The 20,661-nt window shown below is 48.1% G+C and overlaps 1 protein-coding gene across 4 annotated transcripts in view; it reads left to right on the plus strand.

Annotated features, from left to right (window-relative positions):
- Positions 1-20,661, plus strand: part of CACNA1I (calcium voltage-gated channel subunit alpha1 I) — a 142,432-nt gene that overhangs the window by 109,794 nt on the left and 11,977 nt on the right. For 3 of the 4 annotated variants that reach the window (XM_068666731.1, XM_068666746.1, XM_068666755.1), the window contains exons 11-28: positions 124-309; positions 818-935; positions 1,456-1,611; positions 2,055-2,145; positions 4,009-4,211; positions 5,366-5,782; positions 6,304-6,404; positions 7,447-7,570; positions 8,476-8,544; positions 9,556-9,740; positions 10,079-10,205; positions 11,268-11,393; positions 11,880-11,969; positions 12,927-13,146; positions 14,180-14,331; positions 15,984-16,093; positions 16,670-16,803; positions 17,171-17,241. In XM_068666731.1, the coding sequence (XP_068522832.1) occupies positions 124-309; positions 818-935; positions 1,456-1,611; positions 2,055-2,145; positions 4,009-4,211; positions 5,366-5,782; positions 6,304-6,404; positions 7,447-7,570; positions 8,476-8,544; positions 9,556-9,740; positions 10,079-10,205; positions 11,268-11,393; positions 11,880-11,969; positions 12,927-13,146; positions 14,180-14,331; positions 15,984-16,093; positions 16,670-16,803; positions 17,171-17,241 (2,680 nt within the window). The remainder of the gene's footprint in view (positions 1-123; positions 310-817; positions 936-1,455; positions 1,612-2,054; positions 2,146-4,008; positions 4,212-5,365; positions 5,783-6,303; positions 6,405-7,446; positions 7,571-8,475; positions 8,545-9,555; positions 9,741-10,078; positions 10,206-11,267; positions 11,394-11,879; positions 11,970-12,926; positions 13,147-14,179; positions 14,332-15,983; positions 16,094-16,669; positions 16,804-17,170; positions 17,242-20,661) is intronic. The other variant, XM_068666739.1, reaches the window with a different exon arrangement.

The following is a 20,661-nucleotide window of genomic DNA, read 5'->3' on the forward strand; positions in this document are numbered from 1 at the left end:
CCCATCTGTGCATGCTGCCCATGTGGAGGTGATAACTTGGATGAGCATTGTTGTTCTGTCTTTGCCTGTTCACGACTCTTTTTATATTGTCCCTTGCCCTCCCTGTGCCTCTCTGGGCCATAGCATCTGGGAGATCATCGGCCAGTCGGACGGGGGCCTCTCTGTGCTGAGGACTTTCCGTCTCCTGCGGGTGCTGAAGCTGGTGCGTTTCATGCCCGCACTGCGCCGCCAGCTTGTGGTGCTGATGAAGACTATGGACAACGTGGCCACCTTCTGCATGCTCCTTATGCTCTTCATCTTCATCTTCAGGTGAGGAGGCAGTTGCCTCACAGTTCGTATTGGCAGCAACTTCAGTGCACAAACACATGGCTCATCTTGTCATCTTAGGCAGCACTGACAGAAATTTACTCACCCAAAGAGGCTGAGGCCCCTGCTGCCCTAAATCGGGTTCAGTAGCTGAAGATTTGTCCTGGATGGGGTGGAGAAATGCTGCCACCAAATGCATGCACTGAGCATAATGCCCCATTGCAAGATGGGTGGCATCGCTTGGCAATCAGCAGTGGCTGCAGGAAGAGTTCAGCCTATGAGCTGACAGAAGGAAGCACCCAAGAAAATTTGTCAGTGTGCTTTGTGGATGCACTGGTCAGACAGGCTGGAGGCAATATGTGATGGGACATGAGGTTTTGTGGTGAGCTATTGGTTTGCAACACATGAATTCTTCATGGATAGGTCCCAGTGGCCTGGCTGCATTGTTCTCTAGCACCTGTATGACAGAGAGATTTAAATTTAGCACTAATTCCTCCTCCTGTGCCAACAGCATCCTCGGAATGCACATCTTTGGTTGCAAGTTTAGCCTCAGGACGGACACAGGAGATACAATTCCCGACCGGAAGAATTTTGACTCCCTGCTGTGGGCCATCGTCACCGTCTTCCAGGTGAGCCAGCTTTGTTCTCCATGGGTAGGACTGTTGTCTGTAGGTTTGTGCCTCATGCACCCTGCCAATACAGGACAAGGCAAAGTGAGGACCAGGAGGTGTTTTTTCTCACTGTGGAGAATTGAACTCTCTTCTGATGGCACAAAAGGCTCCAGCATTTGAAGGTCAAAAGAGGAAGAGCAATTGTACCACGGTGACTGGTATTTCTCAGAGAGAGGGAATTTTTCTCTCCTTCCTTCCTAGGAGAGAGTTTGTAAAGGTCACTTCTGTTGTGGCAATGTCTGTGTTTAACACTGTCACCTGAGCACATGGCTGCCCTCATGTTTGTTCTTGTTTCTTCTTGCTCAGCTAGCATTATTGGGGCAGTACCACAGCTGGACAGTAGGTGTGCCCCACAATGTGCAGTAGGTGTGTGGTTATGGAGAAATAAAGAGGCCTGGTGCATCCTGAAGTGCTTTCACTGTCCTTTTCCCTTCCACATTCTTCCTTCACGTTTGCATTGCTCTGCTCCTGGTTGCAGATCCTAACCCAAGAGGACTGGAATGTTGTGCTCTATAATGGCATGGCCTCCACCTCACCATGGGCATCCCTTTACTTTGTGGCTCTCATGACATTTGGCAATTATGTGCTCTTCAATCTGCTGGTGGCCATCCTTGTGGAGGGATTCCAGGCTGAGGTAAGTTGTCACCAAAGCTTCTTCCATGGAGAAGAGGAAGAGAGGTGCTAAAAACGGGACCTTTGAGACACTTGGAGGGTACTGGGGTGGAGGACTCCCAAAGTATCACACCTTTGCCATTTCCCTTCTGAAGTTCAGGGTGGGTATCTCTAAAAAGTGGATGACAGTGTTAATCTTTACAATGAAAGAGACAAGCCCTCTAGAAGGGAGTTCATAATTTCTGCCCCATGCAACACCTGCAAAGGTGAATCCTTTCAACCTCCTAAAGCAAGAACAAAGTATCTCATCCATCCCAGGTCCCATTGGACTCCCCAGTGCTCATGCTGATGCATGGCTGCCACGGAAGATTTTACAGTTGTTCCAGCAATGAAATACAACAACAAAAAAAAAAAAAAGGTCTTTTCTGTTTATGAGTTCCCAGCTTCTTAATTTGTGTGTTCCAGGGCGATGCCAACCGGTCATACTCAGAGGAAGATCAGAGTTCATCAAACATAGAGGAGTTAGATCAGTTCCAAGAGGTCCAGGAAGGCTCAGGTATGATAGCTCAAACAGCCTCACTTACTTGCATCCTATTGCTGTTTAGTAAGAACTTTGAAAGCAATTTCAGCACAAAATTCACTCCCATCTCCAAGGTAGAATTTTCTGGGTTTCATTTTGAACTTTATGCTAGTTTGTGGTGTTATTGGTGGAAACCTGGTGCTATTGGAATGTGATAGCTAAGGGGAGCAGTTCCCGAATGACCTGAAAAACAGCAAATAGTAGTGAGAAGATGACACCGTCTCTACTCAGCTTCAGGGGCACCATTTCAAGGAACGCTGTGTTCAAATCTGGGAGCCACATTTGGAGAGGGGATACCAACACATTAAAAAGGACTCAGACAAATCTGGAAGCCCTGCCTCATGGTGAGAAGCTAATGAAGCTTAGAGAAGCTGGAGAAGTAACTTGATCACACACTCTGTAAGTGCCGACCATAAGGATAGATTTCTGATGGTAGATGGCTCTTTAATTGAGCAGAAAAAAGCATAATGAGATTGTAAAGGTTGGAAGCTGAAGCTAGACAAACTCAGACTGAAAAAAGCCACATATTTTTAAGGAAGGATAATTAACTGTTGGAACAGTCTGCCTACAAACTGCCGGTTAAGGTCTCCACTCCTTGAAGTCTTTCCTTGAAGACTGCAAGTCTTTCTACAAAAGGTGTTATGCCTCAGACAGGACTTGGCGGCAGGGAGCAGTGCAAGTAGCCTGCTCTGAAAGGGATGGTGAGGGGGGCATTCAGGGAGTCAGGGCAGAGACTGCACCTACAAAGGTACAGTACTTGCATGAGGTGAGCAGGGCAGGTCTGCTGATGGTAGCCAGGGTCTAACAATGGTTGAGTGATTGCCAAGCATGTCCGCAGGGATGAGGCAGGTCCAAGGTCAAGCCAAGAAGTTCATTCAGCAAGACAAGGTCAGGATCCACAATGTGCAAGGACAGGCACAGCATAACCCAGGCAAGGACTACAGATGTGGGGCTGAGCTTAAATGCAGCTCCCGTGGCAAGAAGTAGTCTCCAGACCTGGCTTGTCGTAGCCCTTTCTCACAACTTAGCTGTTTTCACAGCAGTCTGATCCTGGGTTACAAAGCCGCACTATATCAGAGCTCACTTTGAATGTAGGCAGCGAAAGCCCCAGAAGGACAGGTGGGGAAAAGGTTGCAGAGCTGTGATACTGAGTGCAGGCAAGGATATGTGACCTTCATTATTCAGTAGGTCAAATAGAAATGATTATTACAGTCCTTTCAGGTGTTAAAGGCCAGTACCCTATCCTTCCTATCCATCTTCACAAATGTCAGTGGTTTTTCACAGAAGCTAACACAGCCCTCGAAGGTGCCCTGGATCTTCAAGGTCGGCGATCAGTCATTTGAAGAGGCCCCCTGTAGGATAGGCTGGGATGAGGAGTCTGATCACAGGAATTTAAAGCAGAACCCGAAGCAGGGATGGCTGTGGGTCTCCCCACATCTTCCTCTCTTGCTCAGTGTCTCAGCCTAACAGCTGAGTGCCAAGAGCAGGTGTCTGCTCTTGGCACGCAGAAGCACGCTCTCCTCCCCTTGCTGCCAGGGTGCAGCCTCTTGCTCTGCCTGTCTGCCTGACCAGCACTCTGCCTCAAGGAAAGCTGCCTTCTGGCCTTAAGGAGAGCTGCTGTCATTTTGGGGGATCGGGGAGAACAAAGTCTTTCTAGCTTGCATCACTTTTGCTAGAGCACCCTAAAAGAGAAGGAATCAGTGCTGACCACAGAGCTAACACACTGCTAGCTGCTGCTAATATGCTAAGCAGCTTAGACATTGAAACAGTCACCAGATGGGGAGGAACCAACCTTATTTGTTTCTCATTTTTTCCCTCTTTCTTCTTCTTTTTACCCAGATCCCAAGCTCTGTGCCATTCCTGTGACACCAAATGGACACTTGGACCCATCCTTGCCCTCCTCCAACCCACCAGTGGCTGCTGGGGGGGTCACCAACTCCTCACGTAACTCCCTGCAGCCTGACCAGATCCGTGTTGCTGTTGGCTCCCGGAAGAGCAGCGTGATGTCCCTGGGGAGAATGACCTATGACCAGCGGTCCTTGGTGAGTGAGTGAGCAGAAACATGTGTGATACCCTTCTTTTGAAATCCAAGGACTCCATTGCCTTTCTGTCATCAGCTGGGAGGCTGCTATGGAGGATTGCATTGCTGCTGTAGACTTCTAACACAGACACATTGCTTGCCCTTAGGAAGTCAGGACAGTTCACATTATTTAGCTATATTTCTAGGTTATTTACCTATATTTCAAGGTTATTGATCGATACTCCATTAAGTGTAGGTTTCAGCTCTTATATTCTGCTGGTAGGAGAGGGGAAATGCCAAGAGGACAGGGTCTTCCTCAGAGTGAAGCATGTTTTGTCCTCTTGCCCTTCCCCGTTTTCCTAGAGCACCATGTACAAAAACAATGCCCCGAGTGAGTTGAGAGCATAGGAAAGTCTGGGCGCTGTCAGAACTGCCAAGTCCCATAACAGATATTTTTTTCTGGTAGCTTTTTATTTTTACAATGAGAGAACTCTTGACTTGAAGCTCCTCACAGAAGATCCTGCTGCCCCTTAGCACTGTCCAGCCAACGTGTCTCAGACCTGTCCACCTTGTAACATCAGTCTCTGGGCTCTCTGCACACTGACACACACAGGTTTTGAGGGGGATGCATCAATGCTAGGAGCATTCATGCCCTTGTTATTTTTAAATAGGGAGAGCTGGCAGCCATGTGCTACGTGATAAGTTGCTGATGCAGTTGGTCTAGGCCGTAACCAACAAGCCTGTTTGTCTCATTTCTTCCTTTTATGAAGACTGTATTCAAAGATGGTGTGACAGATTATCCATCTCCCCGTACCTTGTATTATCTTTCACCCCAGGGCAGTGTAAAATGCTGCTGATCAGATTTTTGGAAAGCTTCATTCTTGCTCTGTGCTGGTGTAAGTAACAACATCAGGCACCTGGCCTTTGGCTTTATTGTTTACCTTCCCTGTAAGTGCCTTGCACACAGATGGTGCTATAAAGCGATCGCAGCCAACACCATCGCTAGCTCATTATCAATTTGTCGTTAGATTTACAGCGATTACCACTACTTTCCCAACACACACCTTCCTTGAGGGTTAAAAAAAGTCCACCTGGAGAAGTCTGTGGCCTGAAACAGGGCCGCATGCTCCCTTCCTGTGTCCGGGATGGCTGAATCCCTGTCCTGCTCTCTTACAGTCCAGCTCTCGCAGTTCCCACTACGGGGCCTGGGGCCGCAGCGGGGCCTGGGGAAGCCGTCGCTCCAGCTGGAACAGCCTGGCCCGAGGACACAGCCTGAAGCACAAACCTCCCTCTGCCGAGCACGAGTCCCTCCTGTCCGGGGAGAGGCACAGGGCAGGAGATAAGGAGCCAGATGGGGCAGGGAGGGTGTTTCATCACCGCCGGACACTCTCCCTGGACAACAAAGGCTCCTGCGACCTGCTGGAGTTGGCCTCTGTCCCATCCAGCCACAGAGGGACCCGTAAGCTCGGGACAGTGCCAGGGGCCAGCGAGCATCAAGACTGCAATGGCAAAATGCCCAGTATTGCCAAGGAGATCTTCCCAAAGATGAACAACCGCAAGGAGCGTGGGGAGGATGATGAAGAGATCGATTATGTGAGTACTTGGTGCAGGGCACCTGGGGTTGTACTACGGTGCTGTGGGAAACCCCAGCTCCATCCTCAAGTGCTTTAAGTACAAGCTGGAGGACATCACTGAATGTAGGTGGGGTCTTCTGGGCCCAGTTAAGCCCACACCACATCATCAGGCTGCCCATGAGGTAGTCTTGCAGGTGGGTGGTGGGAGAAAGGCAGAGGTGAGGCACGTGCGTGGCCATTTGGAGGCTGTTATTTCAGATATCCTTCCCTAGATAGGATACCAGCAGTATTATTTCTAACGATGTGCGAAAGAAATCAGAAGCTGAGAGGTAAACAGGCCATGGCAAAGCAGTGCCTACCTCCTCTTCTGTGGCTTGTTCTTTGGGCCCATCTCCTCATGCAGGTGCTTAAGAAAGGCAGGTAGTGCACCTGGGAAACACCAGGTAGTGGTGCTTTGGGATCATATGAGAAAGGACGAGTGCCTTTGTCAGGCAAATGGGAAGTTAACCAGTGACACTTGCTTCTGCTGCATCTCTCCAGAGCCTGTGCTTTCGAATCCGGAAGATGATGGAAGTCTATAAGCCAGACTGGTGTGAGCTCCGGGAAGACTGGTCCATATATCTCTTTTCTCCTCAAAACAGGTTTGTGTAGTTTTTGCCATGAGAGGGTTGAGGAGGAGGGACAGATTTTGTTGCCATGCATCCCCTGAGCCTGGACATTAGGTTGAAACTTTAAACTTGTCAATTGAGAATGTGTTTTGTCTCCTCCATCTCTCCTACAGTCAAACAATGTGTCTCTTCCTTGATTCTGGAGATGAAAGGGAGGATGTGAATCCTAAATGGCTATTGTGATTTCTCCTCCCTTTGGAGCATTCCATTTTTCTTCTGTGTAATCATAAATATTTATAGCCAAGTGAGGTAGGGAATACTGACATTAACTCAGAAAGAAGAAGAAATGTATTATTAATGACTCCATAACAATGGTATTTCCTCCCTTGGTACCGGAACAGCCTCTCCATTCCATTTTCAGTCCCAGTGCCAACTTATCAGCAGTCATATCACACCTTTTAGGGCAAAGTTAGAATTCTCCATGCCTGAAAAACAAAACAACAACACCACAAACATTTTGAAATACATTCTTTCTGCTAAAGGGCTCTTCCCACTGGGAGAAAATGCTCATGTAAACCAGACATCACTATTCTTACCAATGGACATTGCCCCTTGAAGTGAAGGGGCTTGTGTTACAGCCCATGGAGGAGAGCTCTTTGCTTCGTGTGACATCTGTGCTAATGGGCAGTGTCCATCGGAGCAGGCAGAGGTGTGTTCCCCGTGACAGCCAACCTGCCTGCCTGTCCTCAGCTTTCTGCATGTGGCCTCTTTGCCTTGGTGTGAGTTTGGGAGGGAAATTGAAACAACCTTTCCTTTACAGGGCAAGAGAGGAGCACAGAGTCGTAGTGGTTAGAAGACCACTTTGGCACTGGGGCAAAGCATTAAGGTTCAGTTCCTTGTTCTGCCCCATGCTGGGCTATGCCAAAATACTGCCATGGCAAGAGACATCAGTATTAGCAATAGGAGAGCCACTACATCAGAGCTCAGTTTTGGCCAGATCACTCAATTTTCTGTGCTCCTAGCTCCTAAACTCTCTCCGCCTAAAGCACAGGTGCCTACTGGAACTTTCTTGCAGGTTTCGCCTCCTCTGCCAAACCATCATTGCTCACAAGCTCTTTGACTATGTTGTGCTGGCCTTCATCTTCCTGAACTGCATCACCATTGCCCTGGAGAGACCGCAGATTGAACACAGAAGCACGGTGAGCACCATTCCCTCCCACCTACTTTTTAACACAACATTTGACATAGGTGCATAAGTCTTCCTGGCACCAGAATGGCTTCTGGATAAAACTTAGCATTAAACACTAACTCCCATTCATCTATTCAAATGCCCATGTATTAGCAATTCACATCATATGTGCTTCTCCTGTGGGGTCTTGCAATGCAGCAATCCTTTTTGTAATAGGCTCGTCCTACTTCCCTCCCTAACCATGGTAAGAGTTAATAGATTGTTTGCCAGAAAGGTGGGGACTGGGAAATAAACAGAAGCAAATTGTATGTGCAGCAAACCCTCTGTAGGAATGGTATGCTATCGTTCATGTACACTGATTTTGAGCTGTCTTGGAGTGTGTCAAAGGGAAAAGAGACTGCGCTGGCAAGTGAAATTTCTGTGTGTGGTTTTTTTTTTTTTTTTTTTTTTTTTGTATCCCTGCCTTAGCTGACCCCCAGCTCTACTGCAGTTATGCACCATTTCAGGTCAGTGCTCAGAAACCCTTTGGGAAGGAGTCCCAGCGTAGTGCAATAGATCAGGAGACTGAGCAGCACTGGCAGACTGGGGCAGTGAGCACCTTGAAACCAGATTCATAGGATGCATTGCAAATCCCACCCACTGTGCTTTTGGAGAGCTCTGTGGGATCTGTCCTGGCTGTGGCACAGGGCAGAGCTAAGGTGTGCAAGCTGAAAGCTGTTTGGCACCAACCTTTGCCAGGAGCACCTCTCATTCCTCCCACCTTCAGACCCCTTGCAGGAAAGTAAAAGATATCAAGGTCATCAGAGAGGCCTCACAGAGTAACAAGAAAAAGTCAAGACGCATTTAAGGCCTTTCTCTGTTTTGCTGTTGTTGTTTTATGCTTGTTTGTTTTCTTTTATTTTGTTTGTTTTCTAGGAGAGAATCTTTCTTACTGTGTCCAACTACATTTTCACAGCAATTTTCGTAGCTGAGATGACGCTGAAGGTAAGTTAATGGAGCTGAATGGCTCAGAATCTTTTCCCAGTGTCAGGAACAACATGGTTCATGTTTGCCCAGCACCCTTCTAAAATCTCTGCATCGTGTGCCAGTCCTTCCCCCTACCTTGATAAAGGCACATACTGCCTGGGGTGTTTCCCTTCTGAACATGCATAGAGGGGATGCTTATCCTGGGTTTTAAAACCAAGGGGATCTTGATATCTGGGAGGAATAGCTGGCCTCCAGGTATGCATTTTGTAATAATGTCAAATGTCCATTCCCTTCCTCCTGGAGCAAGAATGGGGAAAATTACAGTGATATTAACGAATTGTTCTGAGCCGAGATAATTATTCAATAGGTGTCTTTGCAACAATAGAGAAGTCTTGTTAATCCTCTCGTGTTGAGGAAAGAGTCTCAAAGCTGTGTAAAGAGAGTCTCAAAACTGGATGCCTGAAGCTAAACCTCCTAAAATTTGTTTCTAAATTACTGCCATGATTTTTAGAGTGTTCAGTTCTCCCTCAGGGCCAGTGATGTCTGTAGCACATGCTGGTGTTGAGAACTGCTGTGAATCAAACCACTCCCGTAGGAGCCAGAGGATGGGTTTTGGTGCCCCATTTTACCTGCTAAAACCAAGGTGATGTCTGGACTGGGACCCTTGCCCCAGATCTGTGGTATGGAAGGGAAAAGTTTTCTAAATGTTCCCAAGTCCTGTTGCTCAGGGAGGCAGAAGAGAGGTGAGAAAGCAAACGTGGTGAAATGCTACTCCAAAGCATTGTGGTTGTTTCTAGAGTTATGTACCACCACTTTCACCAAGGACATTTTCCTTCATATCCTTCCAGCCAAAAGAAAAAGGTGATGAGATTGATTGTGGGGTGCAGAATGGATCCTCGCTGCTTCCTTAGGAAGGATCATATGGAGTTCATGGAGTTGATAGCCATTGTCCATCCTTCCTCTCTCTCGGTGGATGCCCTCTGTCAGGCAACACGAAGGAGCCATTTACCCGTCTCCCCTCTCTTGCAGGTGGTTTCTCTAGGCCTGTATTTTGGCGATCAGGCTTATCTCCGCAGCAGCTGGAACATCCTGGATGGCTTCTTGGTCTTTGTGTCCCTCATCGACATTGTGGTCTCGGTAGCTTCTGCTGGTGGTGCCAAAATCCTTGGGGTGCTGCGGGTCCTCCGGCTGCTGCGCACCTTACGGCCCCTCCGGTCAGAGCCCCACCGTGTCCTACTCTGCTTCCCCTTCCCACTGGACCCCCAGGAAGGGTCCCAGAGTCAGACCCCGCTGTTACTGGTCAAAGTGTCATCTTAGATAAGCCACTAAACAGAGGGAGGTTCCCCTTAGCCATATGGCTTTGCCCTGGAGATACCTCATCAGACAACCAAACCATGGGACAAAAGAGGCTTTTTGGCCCTGGTAGGAGTGTTCCCCACTGACAAGTCACTGCACAGGGAGAGCAGGGGCCCACTTCTGCTGAAAGTACTCAGCTGGGGTTGAACATCTCTGCTCTGTCCCTCTGTCACCCTTCCCTTTCCTTCCCTTCCAGAGTCATCAGCCGAGCCCCTGGCCTGAAGCTGGTGGTGGAGACGCTCATTTCTTCCCTCAAGCCCATAGGAAACATTGTCCTCATCTGCTGTGCTTTCTTCATCATCTTTGGGATCCTGGGTGTGCAGGTAGGGCTGGTATTGCCCTCAAATGGCCCTTATGCCCCTGACAGAGCAGGAGGGGCCGGCAAGCCAGGAAACCTTCCGTAGCTTCCCACCTCTGCTAGCTTTCTCCCACTGAAATGTCCCCGTGGCCTTTGGCAAGGGCAGCCAGCTGCTCAGCAAGTGCAAGTGTTGCTGGATGTGCGAGACGGGAGTTAATGCTCGTGCATGCATGGCAGGAGTTGGATCAGGGTTTGGGTCAGTGTTACAGGGACAGCCCAGGGCTGGCTCACTGGGCACATCCGTGCCACGCAGCAAGGGCGAGCAGCTCCATACCTGCTTGCACAAACCCTGCCTCCAGTCAGCTCTGTTCCTCCCCCTCACTCCCAGCCCGAAGTCCACCCACAACCTCCTTTTATTTTTTTATTTAATCCTCTTTATTTTCGGCAGTTGCATTGCAGAGGAGCAAGGGCGTGGGCGTTACTTCCATCTCAGGGAATGCGCTATACTTAGTCTGCTCTGATGCATCTGTACAAATGCACAATCCAGTACCTTCCATATGGGGAAAGGAGCCCTGGGCAGAAGAGACACAGCAGTGCAGATTTGCAGGAGAAAAAAAAAAAAGTATCTAAGAAGCAGGGGATGTTTCTTCTGGTTCTTTACCCTCAGATGAGATCTTTTTTTCCCCATCAGCTAACTGGGAGGCAGGGAGGAGAGATTGGTCTCAGTGGCTGTATAGAAGATTTTTTTTTTTCCTTTTGGGCCAGTGGTTCTAACTGGGTCCCAAAAGACTGCCCTAACAGCTATCAGATAGTGAGGACTTACAGTCAGTGCTGGTCTGGGGCAGTACAGGAGGCTGAAAAGCCAGATTTGAGTTTACAAGCGTGGCCCTGGCTCCTTACCAGTACATCAGCCAGGGCTGCACAATGTGCCGGTGTTCACCCATTCCTCTCCTGTGCCACCCACCTGGTTTATAGCCAGAGAGAGCCCTGCAGCCCCCCTGCCATCTCAGGAGCTTCTGTACATCCCAGGGAGCATGTCGGGGACCCTGGTACAAAAGGTGCTGATGGTGCTGCTCCTCTCTCACAGCTCTTCAAAGGCAAGTTCTACCACTGCCTGGGGGTCGACATCAGGAACATCACCAACCGATCCGACTGCGTGGCTGCCAACTACAAGTGGGTGCACCACAAGTACAACTTTGATAACCTGGGACAGGTGAGTGTGCCTGCAACCCAGCTCTGATGGGAACTCAGCTCAGGGTTTGTCTCCTCCTATAAGTACCTATTCCTGGAGCACAGATGTCTAGTGCCTAAAAAGCCTGATGCCAGTGCCAGGAAGAGCAGTTATTTGGTGTGGGTATCCACGTAGAGAGTCTGTCACTCATGTTTTGGTATCATTATGATGCTCACAGGTTGTAGGGGAAAGAAAAAGAGTGGCAGCAGAGAGCTTGATTTTCTTTTTCCCTCCTGCTGTGAAACAGATGTTCTTCATGACCTGTCTCTTCTGGTGGGTCTGGCTTCCTGTCCCCCTTGCCCCTCCTTGACAGAGAAAGGAGCAGGTTTTGATGTGTGTAGAGAAGCAGGCAGGAAGAGTATTTCAACACTCTGTGTGCTAGAGCATAAACCATGCTTTTTCTTTTTTTTTTTTTCCCAGCTTGCCAGATGCACCTGCTTCACATCTGTTTTGCTTTTTCTGTTGCAGGCCCTGATGTCTCTCTTTGTTCTGGCTTCCAAGGATGGCTGGGTCAATATTATGTATAATGGACTAGATGCTGTGGCTGTAGACCAGCAGGTATAAAGAATTCTTTGCAAAAGGACCTTTTTGACTTTCCCTGGTCTTGACTTTTCCTTTTGGTGGGAGCTTGCTGTAACATCCTGCTTTGAACACCTCCCTCAAACCAGGAGTCCCTGCTGAATCCTTTGGGCCAAAGCTGTGCCAAGTCAACGTGGGGAAGTGCAGCTGTGGCTGTGCAGTGGGTGTCTGTGGTAATTCTCACCCTCCAACCAGTTCAGATCACACGGCAGGTCTTTATTCGTAACAACAGAGCAACAAAGCCACGTGCATTTCTGGGCATGCTGGCTCCCACAGATGGTTGCTTTAATACCCCATAAGCAGGGACTGTTGGGCTCCTGCCCACTGTAGTGCTATTCCTTTGCTGCTAAGGCAATGACCTTGATAGTGCTAGTGTAGGCACTTGCCACAGGCCTGAACCTTGGGGATGATGCTCCATTTACCTCTGAAACTCCACACAAGATGCACCACTGTTGGCTTTGTATCTGCTTTGTCAGGAGATCCAGTAAAGGCAGGGCCTCCTTTCTTCTCTGAGCCTGAATGACATTTCTGTCTGGGTCTGCCAGCTGTTCCTGGTGGTGTGTAAATGCGGTCTCTACTGGCCCTTGAGCCAAAGGTGTTTCCAGTGCCTGGACTCTTTTACCATGTATTGGGGTTGCACCTACTCTGTGGATGGGGTTGTGTCTGAACTGTGGGTGACTGTACAGGTGGGCCCTTGCCCTTCACTCTCACCCACTCCATCAATGCAAGCTATATTTTCACCAACTGATGCCAAAATCCGGTCAGCCAATCACAATTTGCCCTGCATACAGCCCCAGCTTTTCCCAGCCCATTCCCCTCATTTTCATGATCATGTCCCCCTCCCCAGTATCTAATCACCACAGTGGCTCCCACCCCTATCGTTTCTATACCACCACCCACTTGACCACTGCCTCTCTCTTCTCCTCCTTCCTCCAGCCGGTCACCAACAACAACCCCTGGATGCTCCTCTACTTCATCTCCTTCCTCCTCATCGTCAGCTTCTTTGTGCTCAACATGTTTGTGGGGGTGGTGGTGGAGAACTTCCACAAGTGCCGGCAGCACCAGGAGGCCGAGGAGGCACGCCGGCGGGAGGAGAAGCGCCTGCGGCGCCTGGAGAAGAAGAGAAGGAGTAAGGCACAGCCTAAGTGTTTGGTCGGTTCGTAGGCCAAGGTTTTCTGACAAAAACCTTCTCCTCTTCTTTTTCTTTCTTGACGGGCCGGTCTCTGAAATGCATCGCTTGTGGCCGTGCTCTGAGCCTTCCTCCCCGTGCCATTGCCACGTCGCTACACACCACGCCGGGGCGGTCTGGGGGAGAGAGGGTGGTTTATGAGGTCTGTAGGGAAGCTGGGGTGTCAGGGAAGCCATGGGGAAATACCATGTACCAAAAAGTACTTGTGCACATGCTGGCACGCACTGTCAACATAAGATATGCGCACATCAGTAGACCTCCTGGGCTTCCTGCATCTCCAGCTGGTGTTAGGGGGAAGACCTGGGCAGGCTATTGTGTTTAACCCAAAATTTAAAGAAAAGGGAGAGGGAAAAAAAAGAGGAAGATTCTTGTGTTTTGTTCTTGGCTCTTTTCATCAGTGTTGTAGTGTCACTCCTTGGGGTCCCAGACCCGCTAGGATGAAGCAACCCCTCATCCTGGTGTTCCTGTCCTCTTCTGTATTACTTTTAAGCAAAAATTGCAAAAGCATACTTGCCCCTGGATATCTTCCCTACTACCCCAGACTGATGGTTTTCTTCCATTCACAGCCCATGGGCATGCTTTCCCTTCCCGTGCTCCATTTTTTTCCTCTCTCCTGTGACACCCTGGGGCCTCTCCTGGAACCATCTGCTCCCTTTTATCATTTGTGATCTTAATTTGTCGAGGCATGAAATGCTGATTTAGCACCATTCCCACAAACATAGACTGACAGATTTTCGTTTAAGCATTCCTTTCCTTTTCTTTATTCTATTTATTTTTCACCCCACTTCTACTTTCCTCTTTTTTGCATTTCATTTTTCTCCTTCCTATGGCCCCTATTTTTTATCTATCCTTTTCTGTTCTTTCTCTCTTCTGCCTTCATCCCCTTGTCTGTCAGCCCATCACCACATTTAAACCTGCTCACTCGTCAATGTTTCTTACCCATCTCTTTCTTTCTTCCAATTTCCTGCTAACTCTCCCCATCTCCCTCTTTCCACTGAAGAAGCGCAGCGTTTGCCGTACTATGCTACCTACTGCCCCATACGCCTCCTTATCCATTCGGTCTGCACCAGCCACTATCTGGACATCTTCATCACTTTCATCATCTGCCTCAACGTGGTCACCATGTCCTTGGAGCACTACAACCAACCTGTGGTGAGTGATATCATGGAGATAAGTCCTGTCTCTAGTAATTATGCTATTTTACTATGTTTCTCTGTCTACGAGAAGAGGACACGAGTGTCTCTAAAAATATTGTTAAAGTTTGGCAAGAGTTAATGTAGTAAGCAGGAACACTTGAGGAGTTTGGTAAGTTTGGTGTGTACCCCGAAAGGCAGCCCCTACTCACCCTGAACTCAATAGAAATAATGCATATAAGCAAGAGTTTGTCCACTAGAACGCTTTGTGCAATTAGGTCTCTGTGCTTTTTATTATTAAGGGTTTATATGGGTCACCCAAATTTAGCTGCCTAGCCTGCTTTATATGTTCCCCTGGATCCCAACAAGAAGAATGGTGGAAGCTGCAGTGTCCAGGGAGCTTCAGGCTTTGCATCATATTTCCAAATGTCAGACCAATTCTCCTGTCGTATGGCCTGAACTGTGGGGACTGGATTGGCTCTCACAGGAGAGGAGCTCTCCACTCAGCCACCTGTTTTCTGTAAGAGAAGGTGAAGGCGTAAAGCACTGAGCAGGGCCTCTCTCAGCTGCAGGGAGTGATTCCCAGCAAAGGGCTCTGAAGGCCAAAGAAGTCTTATACTTAGGCTGTAGAAGACCAGACACCTCTCAGTTCCTGGAAAAGCTCTAGATGTCTCTGATGGGAAAAAAAAAAAAAGCTGCATATATCAGAGGAGCTTTCTGCCTCTGTGTGCAGACAAAGCATTCATTATGATATCTGCTCAGTGGCATTTCAGTTTATTTTTGAGGAGATTGTTGGTTTAGATAACAGTTGTGTCATCTGAGCAGATGCTGTTCAAGGTATCTCAGGCTTTGATGAGGAGCTGAATCTGTCTCTTATCATTCAAATCTGCTGCCACCGTCCTCTGTTTCTCACCCATCTTGCCCAGCTGCCCACCTTTTATCTTGCTCCTGGTGGTACCCAGTTTTACTCTGCAGGAACTCACAGTCCTTACTTGTCACCCTTGTGTCAGGCCTTTGCTCATATCAGAACAGGTCAGTCTTTCTTACTCCTCAGCTCCTTCCCCTCTAACACTGGTACAGCCATGTTGTCAGGCTCTGATAATGAATCCTGCCAAAGTGCTTTGAATGCTTCCAGTATGAGGTGCCACCAAGTGCTGCCCACTGATCCCATTGACCCTTGGTGGTGGCGAAGGGGCAGCACAATGACCAACCAGAAGTCCACATCTGAGAGGTGACACATACCTGTCCCAGAGGTCAAGGCATGGAAGGATTTCCTCCCATCAGAGATATGGCTTTTATCCACAACCAAAGTAACCTTCTTGCCTCACTCTTGGTCCATAGCTATGCCAGTGTCATTAACATGATGGCATGGGCTATTGGCAGAGGAGCAGGCTGATAGTACTTAGTGGACTCTCCTTGCAGCAGCCTCCTCCCTCTTATACCAAGAAGTACAAGAGAAAGGAGCAATAACTGATCCCCAGAACAACATGGGGCAGAGGGGCTAGCTGATGGTTGTTCTTAGAAAGTGGCCTCTATGTTTTAGTAAGTAGGAGGCATGGGGCAGCTTCCCCATCTACTCTCAAATTCCTGGTGCTCAGAAGAATCTCCCACAGGTTACGTGCTTGATACTGCTCTTGCCTCAATTATTTCACCCTTTCTTTCTGCCGGCAGTCCCTGGAGACAGCTCTTAAGTACTGCAACTACCTGTTCACCACTGTCTTTGTGTTGGAGGCAGTTCTCAAGCTGGTGGCATTTGGTCTGCGGCGATTCTTCAAAGACAGGTGAGCAGAGGGCTCTGTCAAATGTGGCTGTGGGACAGCTGGGCTTCGGGTGGAGGTTTTGAGGATGGATCCCTATCTAGAGTGTGAGGCAGGAGCAGAATGCCTTTCAGTTCTGCACAGCAGAGCCGCAATGCCTAGGCAATAATAAGAATTGTCCAAGAACTGTTTCTTGGCTGGCATCTACTAGTCAGGCTAGAAAGCAAAGGAGGTGGGCTCAGAAACTGCCATTTTTTTTCCTGCCCTTGAGGCAAACTGGGAGCATGCTGAAGCAGAACGTATATAATGAAGCTGATTCGAGGTAGTAAGGCCATAAAAAGCTGAGCCCATTAGTCAAAGCATAGCACCATAGTAACACAGCTCCATGCTTTCAGATCAGGCTGGCTTGCCTCTGGCTGCTCGGGATGTGTGCAAAGTGAATCTCTGTTTGTCTGCAAAAGCCTATGTAGGCTGACTCAGAGCAGGGCCTTGGATTAATACGTAAAGGAATGTTTAGGTTAAAGTGGAAACAATTCACTTTCTTTTTCAGGGAAGTGGAAAAATTCTGTCTTCCCTAACTCTTTGTTTTTTCTTCTTAAGGTGGAACCAGCTAGATCTGGCCATTGTGTTGCTGTCTGTCATGGGCATCACACTGGAAGAGATTGAAATCAATGCTGCTCTCCCAATTAACCCCACTATCATCCGGATCATGAGGGTGCTGCGCATTGCCCGGGGTGAGAAAGACACTGGCTGGAGGCAGGGGTGTAGGTGGCCATGGAGTGGGACCTAGTGCAGTGACTCCTCAATCAGTGGCTGTAGAGGCTGGAAGGGAGGCAGAGAATGGAAAGGACAGCCTAGAGGCTAAGGTTTTCTGGTTTCTTTAAGCCAGGCATTTAGATGAAGTGGCTTTAACAGGAGGTGAAGGACCAAAAAGGCATAGGTGACCTATGGGAAAAGGGAAAATGGGGACACAAGGGACAATCCAATTTTTCTAGGGCAAGGGGAAATCAACATCTGTCTTGTGCTACTGACATTAGTAAGTTACATAAAATAATGGACCTTCTGAGTGTCTGAGAGACAGTTTTGTGCTTGTTATGGCAGTCCTGAAGCTACTGAAGATGGCCACAGGAATGCGAGCACTCCTGGATACAGTTGTTCAAGCCCTGCCACAGGTAAAACACATAAACTTCCCCCAAGACTCTCATTTTCTGCTCCTTTTTTCCAAAGGGTCACTTCTCTGCATGTCTCAAAAGTGGTATTGACTGTGTTGTGCAGGCAACTGCCTGAAAACACTGCCCAAATTTTCAAGTCAGTCATGGGGATACAGCTCACCTTGCATCTCTGTTCTCTAGTTGTTGAATGAATTCTTGATTCTTGGGAAAGGGCAGGTTTCTTCCCATCATGTCTAGCTAGTGTCTTCCACTCATGGCTAGTCCCCAGCTCCTCTCTTCTCTCTCTGTAAGAAGGGGAGAGTGACTGGCAGCCATTTCAAGAGGAAAGCAGGTCTTTGTATCTCTGTCCCTCTCACCCTTCCCTGCATGTTCCCCTCTCTCACTCACATTCCTGTCACTCCTTTTCTTAGCCAGTGCCTCCCCCTCCCTACTTTCATTTCTTCCTTTCTCCTCCTGGATCCCTTCACGTTTCTGAGCCTCTCATGTATGAGAAGCAGTGACGCGCTCTGTTGTGGCTCACGCAGCCGGCAGTTAAGTGTCTACCACAAGACAGCTAGACAGAAGGATTTCATGAGCTGTGAGCGGCAGCTGTTCCCGAATAGAGATGCTGACACGGTGCTTTACACAGGCACCGAGCCTACTGAGAGGATCCTCCGTGATGGATGAGCAGCCTGGGAGACTGGTCCCCTTCCTTTCGGATCCTCAAGAGAGAATTGTTAAGCAAGGAGTAATGGCACCAAGTCGCTCTACTGATCATACATCAGTCGTTCCCCTGGCAGGCCCCGAGCAGGCAGCTATCTTGGATGATATCAAAATGCATGGGCATTTGTCAGTTGATTTATCAGCTAATATGCCAGTCCTGGTGAGTGATGCAGAGCTGGGAATCAATCTGAAAACAGCATGAGTAGCTACACAAGGAATTTACTTCCGATGTTAGTGACAAGAAATGATGTCAGTCTGAATTAGGGGAATCTCATGGCACAAAAGCCAGGGGGAAATGCTGTGATCTTCCCTGGATCCCGAGCTCTGTCTGATCTTCTGTGTTTTTTTTTTTTTTTTTTTTATTAAGCAGTAATAATTTAAAATTTTATATATTAATAATTATATAATTCATATATAGGATACATAATAATATCCTTTGTCATTGAGGATACTTTGGGGCTGAGGTACATTGAACAACGTGAAGAATGGGAGATTAAGGGTGTTCTTGTAGCTTTGGGCCACTGAAATATATTAGCTCTGGCTCTGCTGCCCCAGGCTGGTTCAGTGCAGCCCCTCTGCACCTTGCTCTTCTCCGTTCTAGTAGCCACAAGTAATTTGCTCAGGCAAGGATCTGAAGTGGAGCAGGTCTCCAGATCTGCATGTCTGTTACATGTTTATTCTGCAGCCCAGATAAACGCACACTGATATGACGAGCTGGCTGAAGTAGGGTCTAGAAGCCCTTGGTAAGAGGACTCTGCAGTATATTTGCACTTAAATGGTGAGACTGGACTTCTACCCCCAAAATACTGTAAATAAATAGGAGAAGAGGAAATGTTCATATCTCTGCAATGCAGATGGAGAAACTGAGTCATTGGGCAGTGAAGTTATTTGCTCAGGATGGCAAAGAACACAGCCGGGACTTTAATTCAAACCCAGCTCGCTGGTCTTAGCCACAAACCACAAGCATATTCTTCCATTCTTTACAAATTCTTTCTTTTCTCTTTCACACTCGCCCACAGACCCTTTGCTAACTGAGATGATCTGTCGTTTGGAGGTCGTTAGTATCTGCCACAGTACCTTCACAAGCAGATATCTAAAGGTCTGGCTTCTAGGTATTCCCTGGAAGGTAATAACAAGCAGTGCTTAATCCTTCCAGCATCAAAGTCTATGATCAATCCACTTGCTATTGACCGGCTGTTGCTTCCCCCTATAATGGCTTGGCTTCACTTAATAAAGTTATATAACAGAGGGATCAAAAATCACTCCATAGTTAAAGTCGCGTCAAAATCTGCTCTCAAAGCGGGGCTAAAATCCCCCAGTTTCACTGTTAAAAATTGAATTTAGTCTCCATATTTTACACACTGAGTCTTCAGGGGACAATTGAATTATCTGTAATATTATTCTCCAAGATTTATTGGCTTTGCCAAAAGAAGCAGTTTAAAATAAGCTGTCCTTTCCCTTGCGCTTTTTCCTCCTCTCGACCTTTCTCTTTATGTTCCTAGAGCACAGATTCACATCAGGGATTTTGGCTTGCTAATGGCATATAAGGCTTCTCCAGTTGTCCTGTTTCAGTTCTCTTCCTTTCTTTGTTACACAGCAACAATTCTAAATAGTGAATAGAGCTTTAATTTTCAGAGCCCCTTGGAAATATAGCCCTTAGCTAAATTTTATTAGCTTCTCTTCTTTTAATGCCCGATAGAGGTGTGTGTTCAGAGCATTAACTATGGTGTCCAATTTAGTCATCAGAAATAATTCCTTCCACTGCATTTGTAGGGAGCCAGGTTCTGGCAGCCCAGTGGAGTGGGTGGGCTGAATCATTCATTTCTCTTCTGAATTTGGATGTCACAGCAGTTGCAATGACTAAATTAGGCCCCTGAAGTAGATGATCCTAACAAAGGCCCAGTGACCACAAGCCCTCACAAGCATTGGAATTCAGTTTTTCAAAAACACCCGAATACCAGGTCCTTAACTCATCCCTCCCTCCCCTTGCTCCACCAATGGTGTGGTAACCATTACTGGTGTTTTCTGCTGCTGTTCAGCCTGCATATTCCAAGCCCCCTTCCGCTTCCCATATATAATCCATATGCCCCACACGCTGGGATGCACGAGGTTCTGAAGTAGAGCAGTGATTTGGGAGAGTGAGGACGTGGGGGCAGAAGCATTGAGGGCACTGCACACGTTGCTAGTGACACTGCTGCCTTTGTGTGCCATGAAGCAGAAATCCTCCCATTGTGGGATTTCTAAACAGCAACTGCTAGAAGCCCCAAAATCAGACTTTGCCCTGTTATTTACAGGATACAAAAGCCCCTCTGTAGCTTTTTCATAGTCTTTTCCCCTCCTCTCCTCTCTTTGCATTTTAACAGTGCCTCTTCACCCATCTTCATTCCCACCTGCCTCCACAAGCCCTGATCAGCCCTCTGCCTGTGGATGGTTCATTGCAGGAGCTGGGGTACCTACACCCACATTCCTTTAGAGCCCTGTTGTCATGCTTCAAAAAGCATAACCTCAGGGGATTTAGGCAGCTTGGAGGGGCACAGAACACTGCAGCACATGGCTTTGTGCTGTAAAACATAGTTTGGCCCTCACGCAGCCAAACTGGGTTCGTTTCTTTGTGCCCCTGCTCCAACATGCCTGCCTTCACTTGGCCCAGAAATTGTACACTTCAGTCAGCCCTGGCCAGAGTTTGTGCTATAGTAGAGGCAGCTAGGAACAGAGCAT

This window comes from Anas acuta, chromosome 1 (genome assembly GCF_963932015.1).
Source record: "Anas acuta chromosome 1, bAnaAcu1.1, whole genome shotgun sequence".
Classification (NCBI taxonomy): domain Eukaryota; kingdom Metazoa; phylum Chordata; class Aves; order Anseriformes; family Anatidae; genus Anas; species Anas acuta.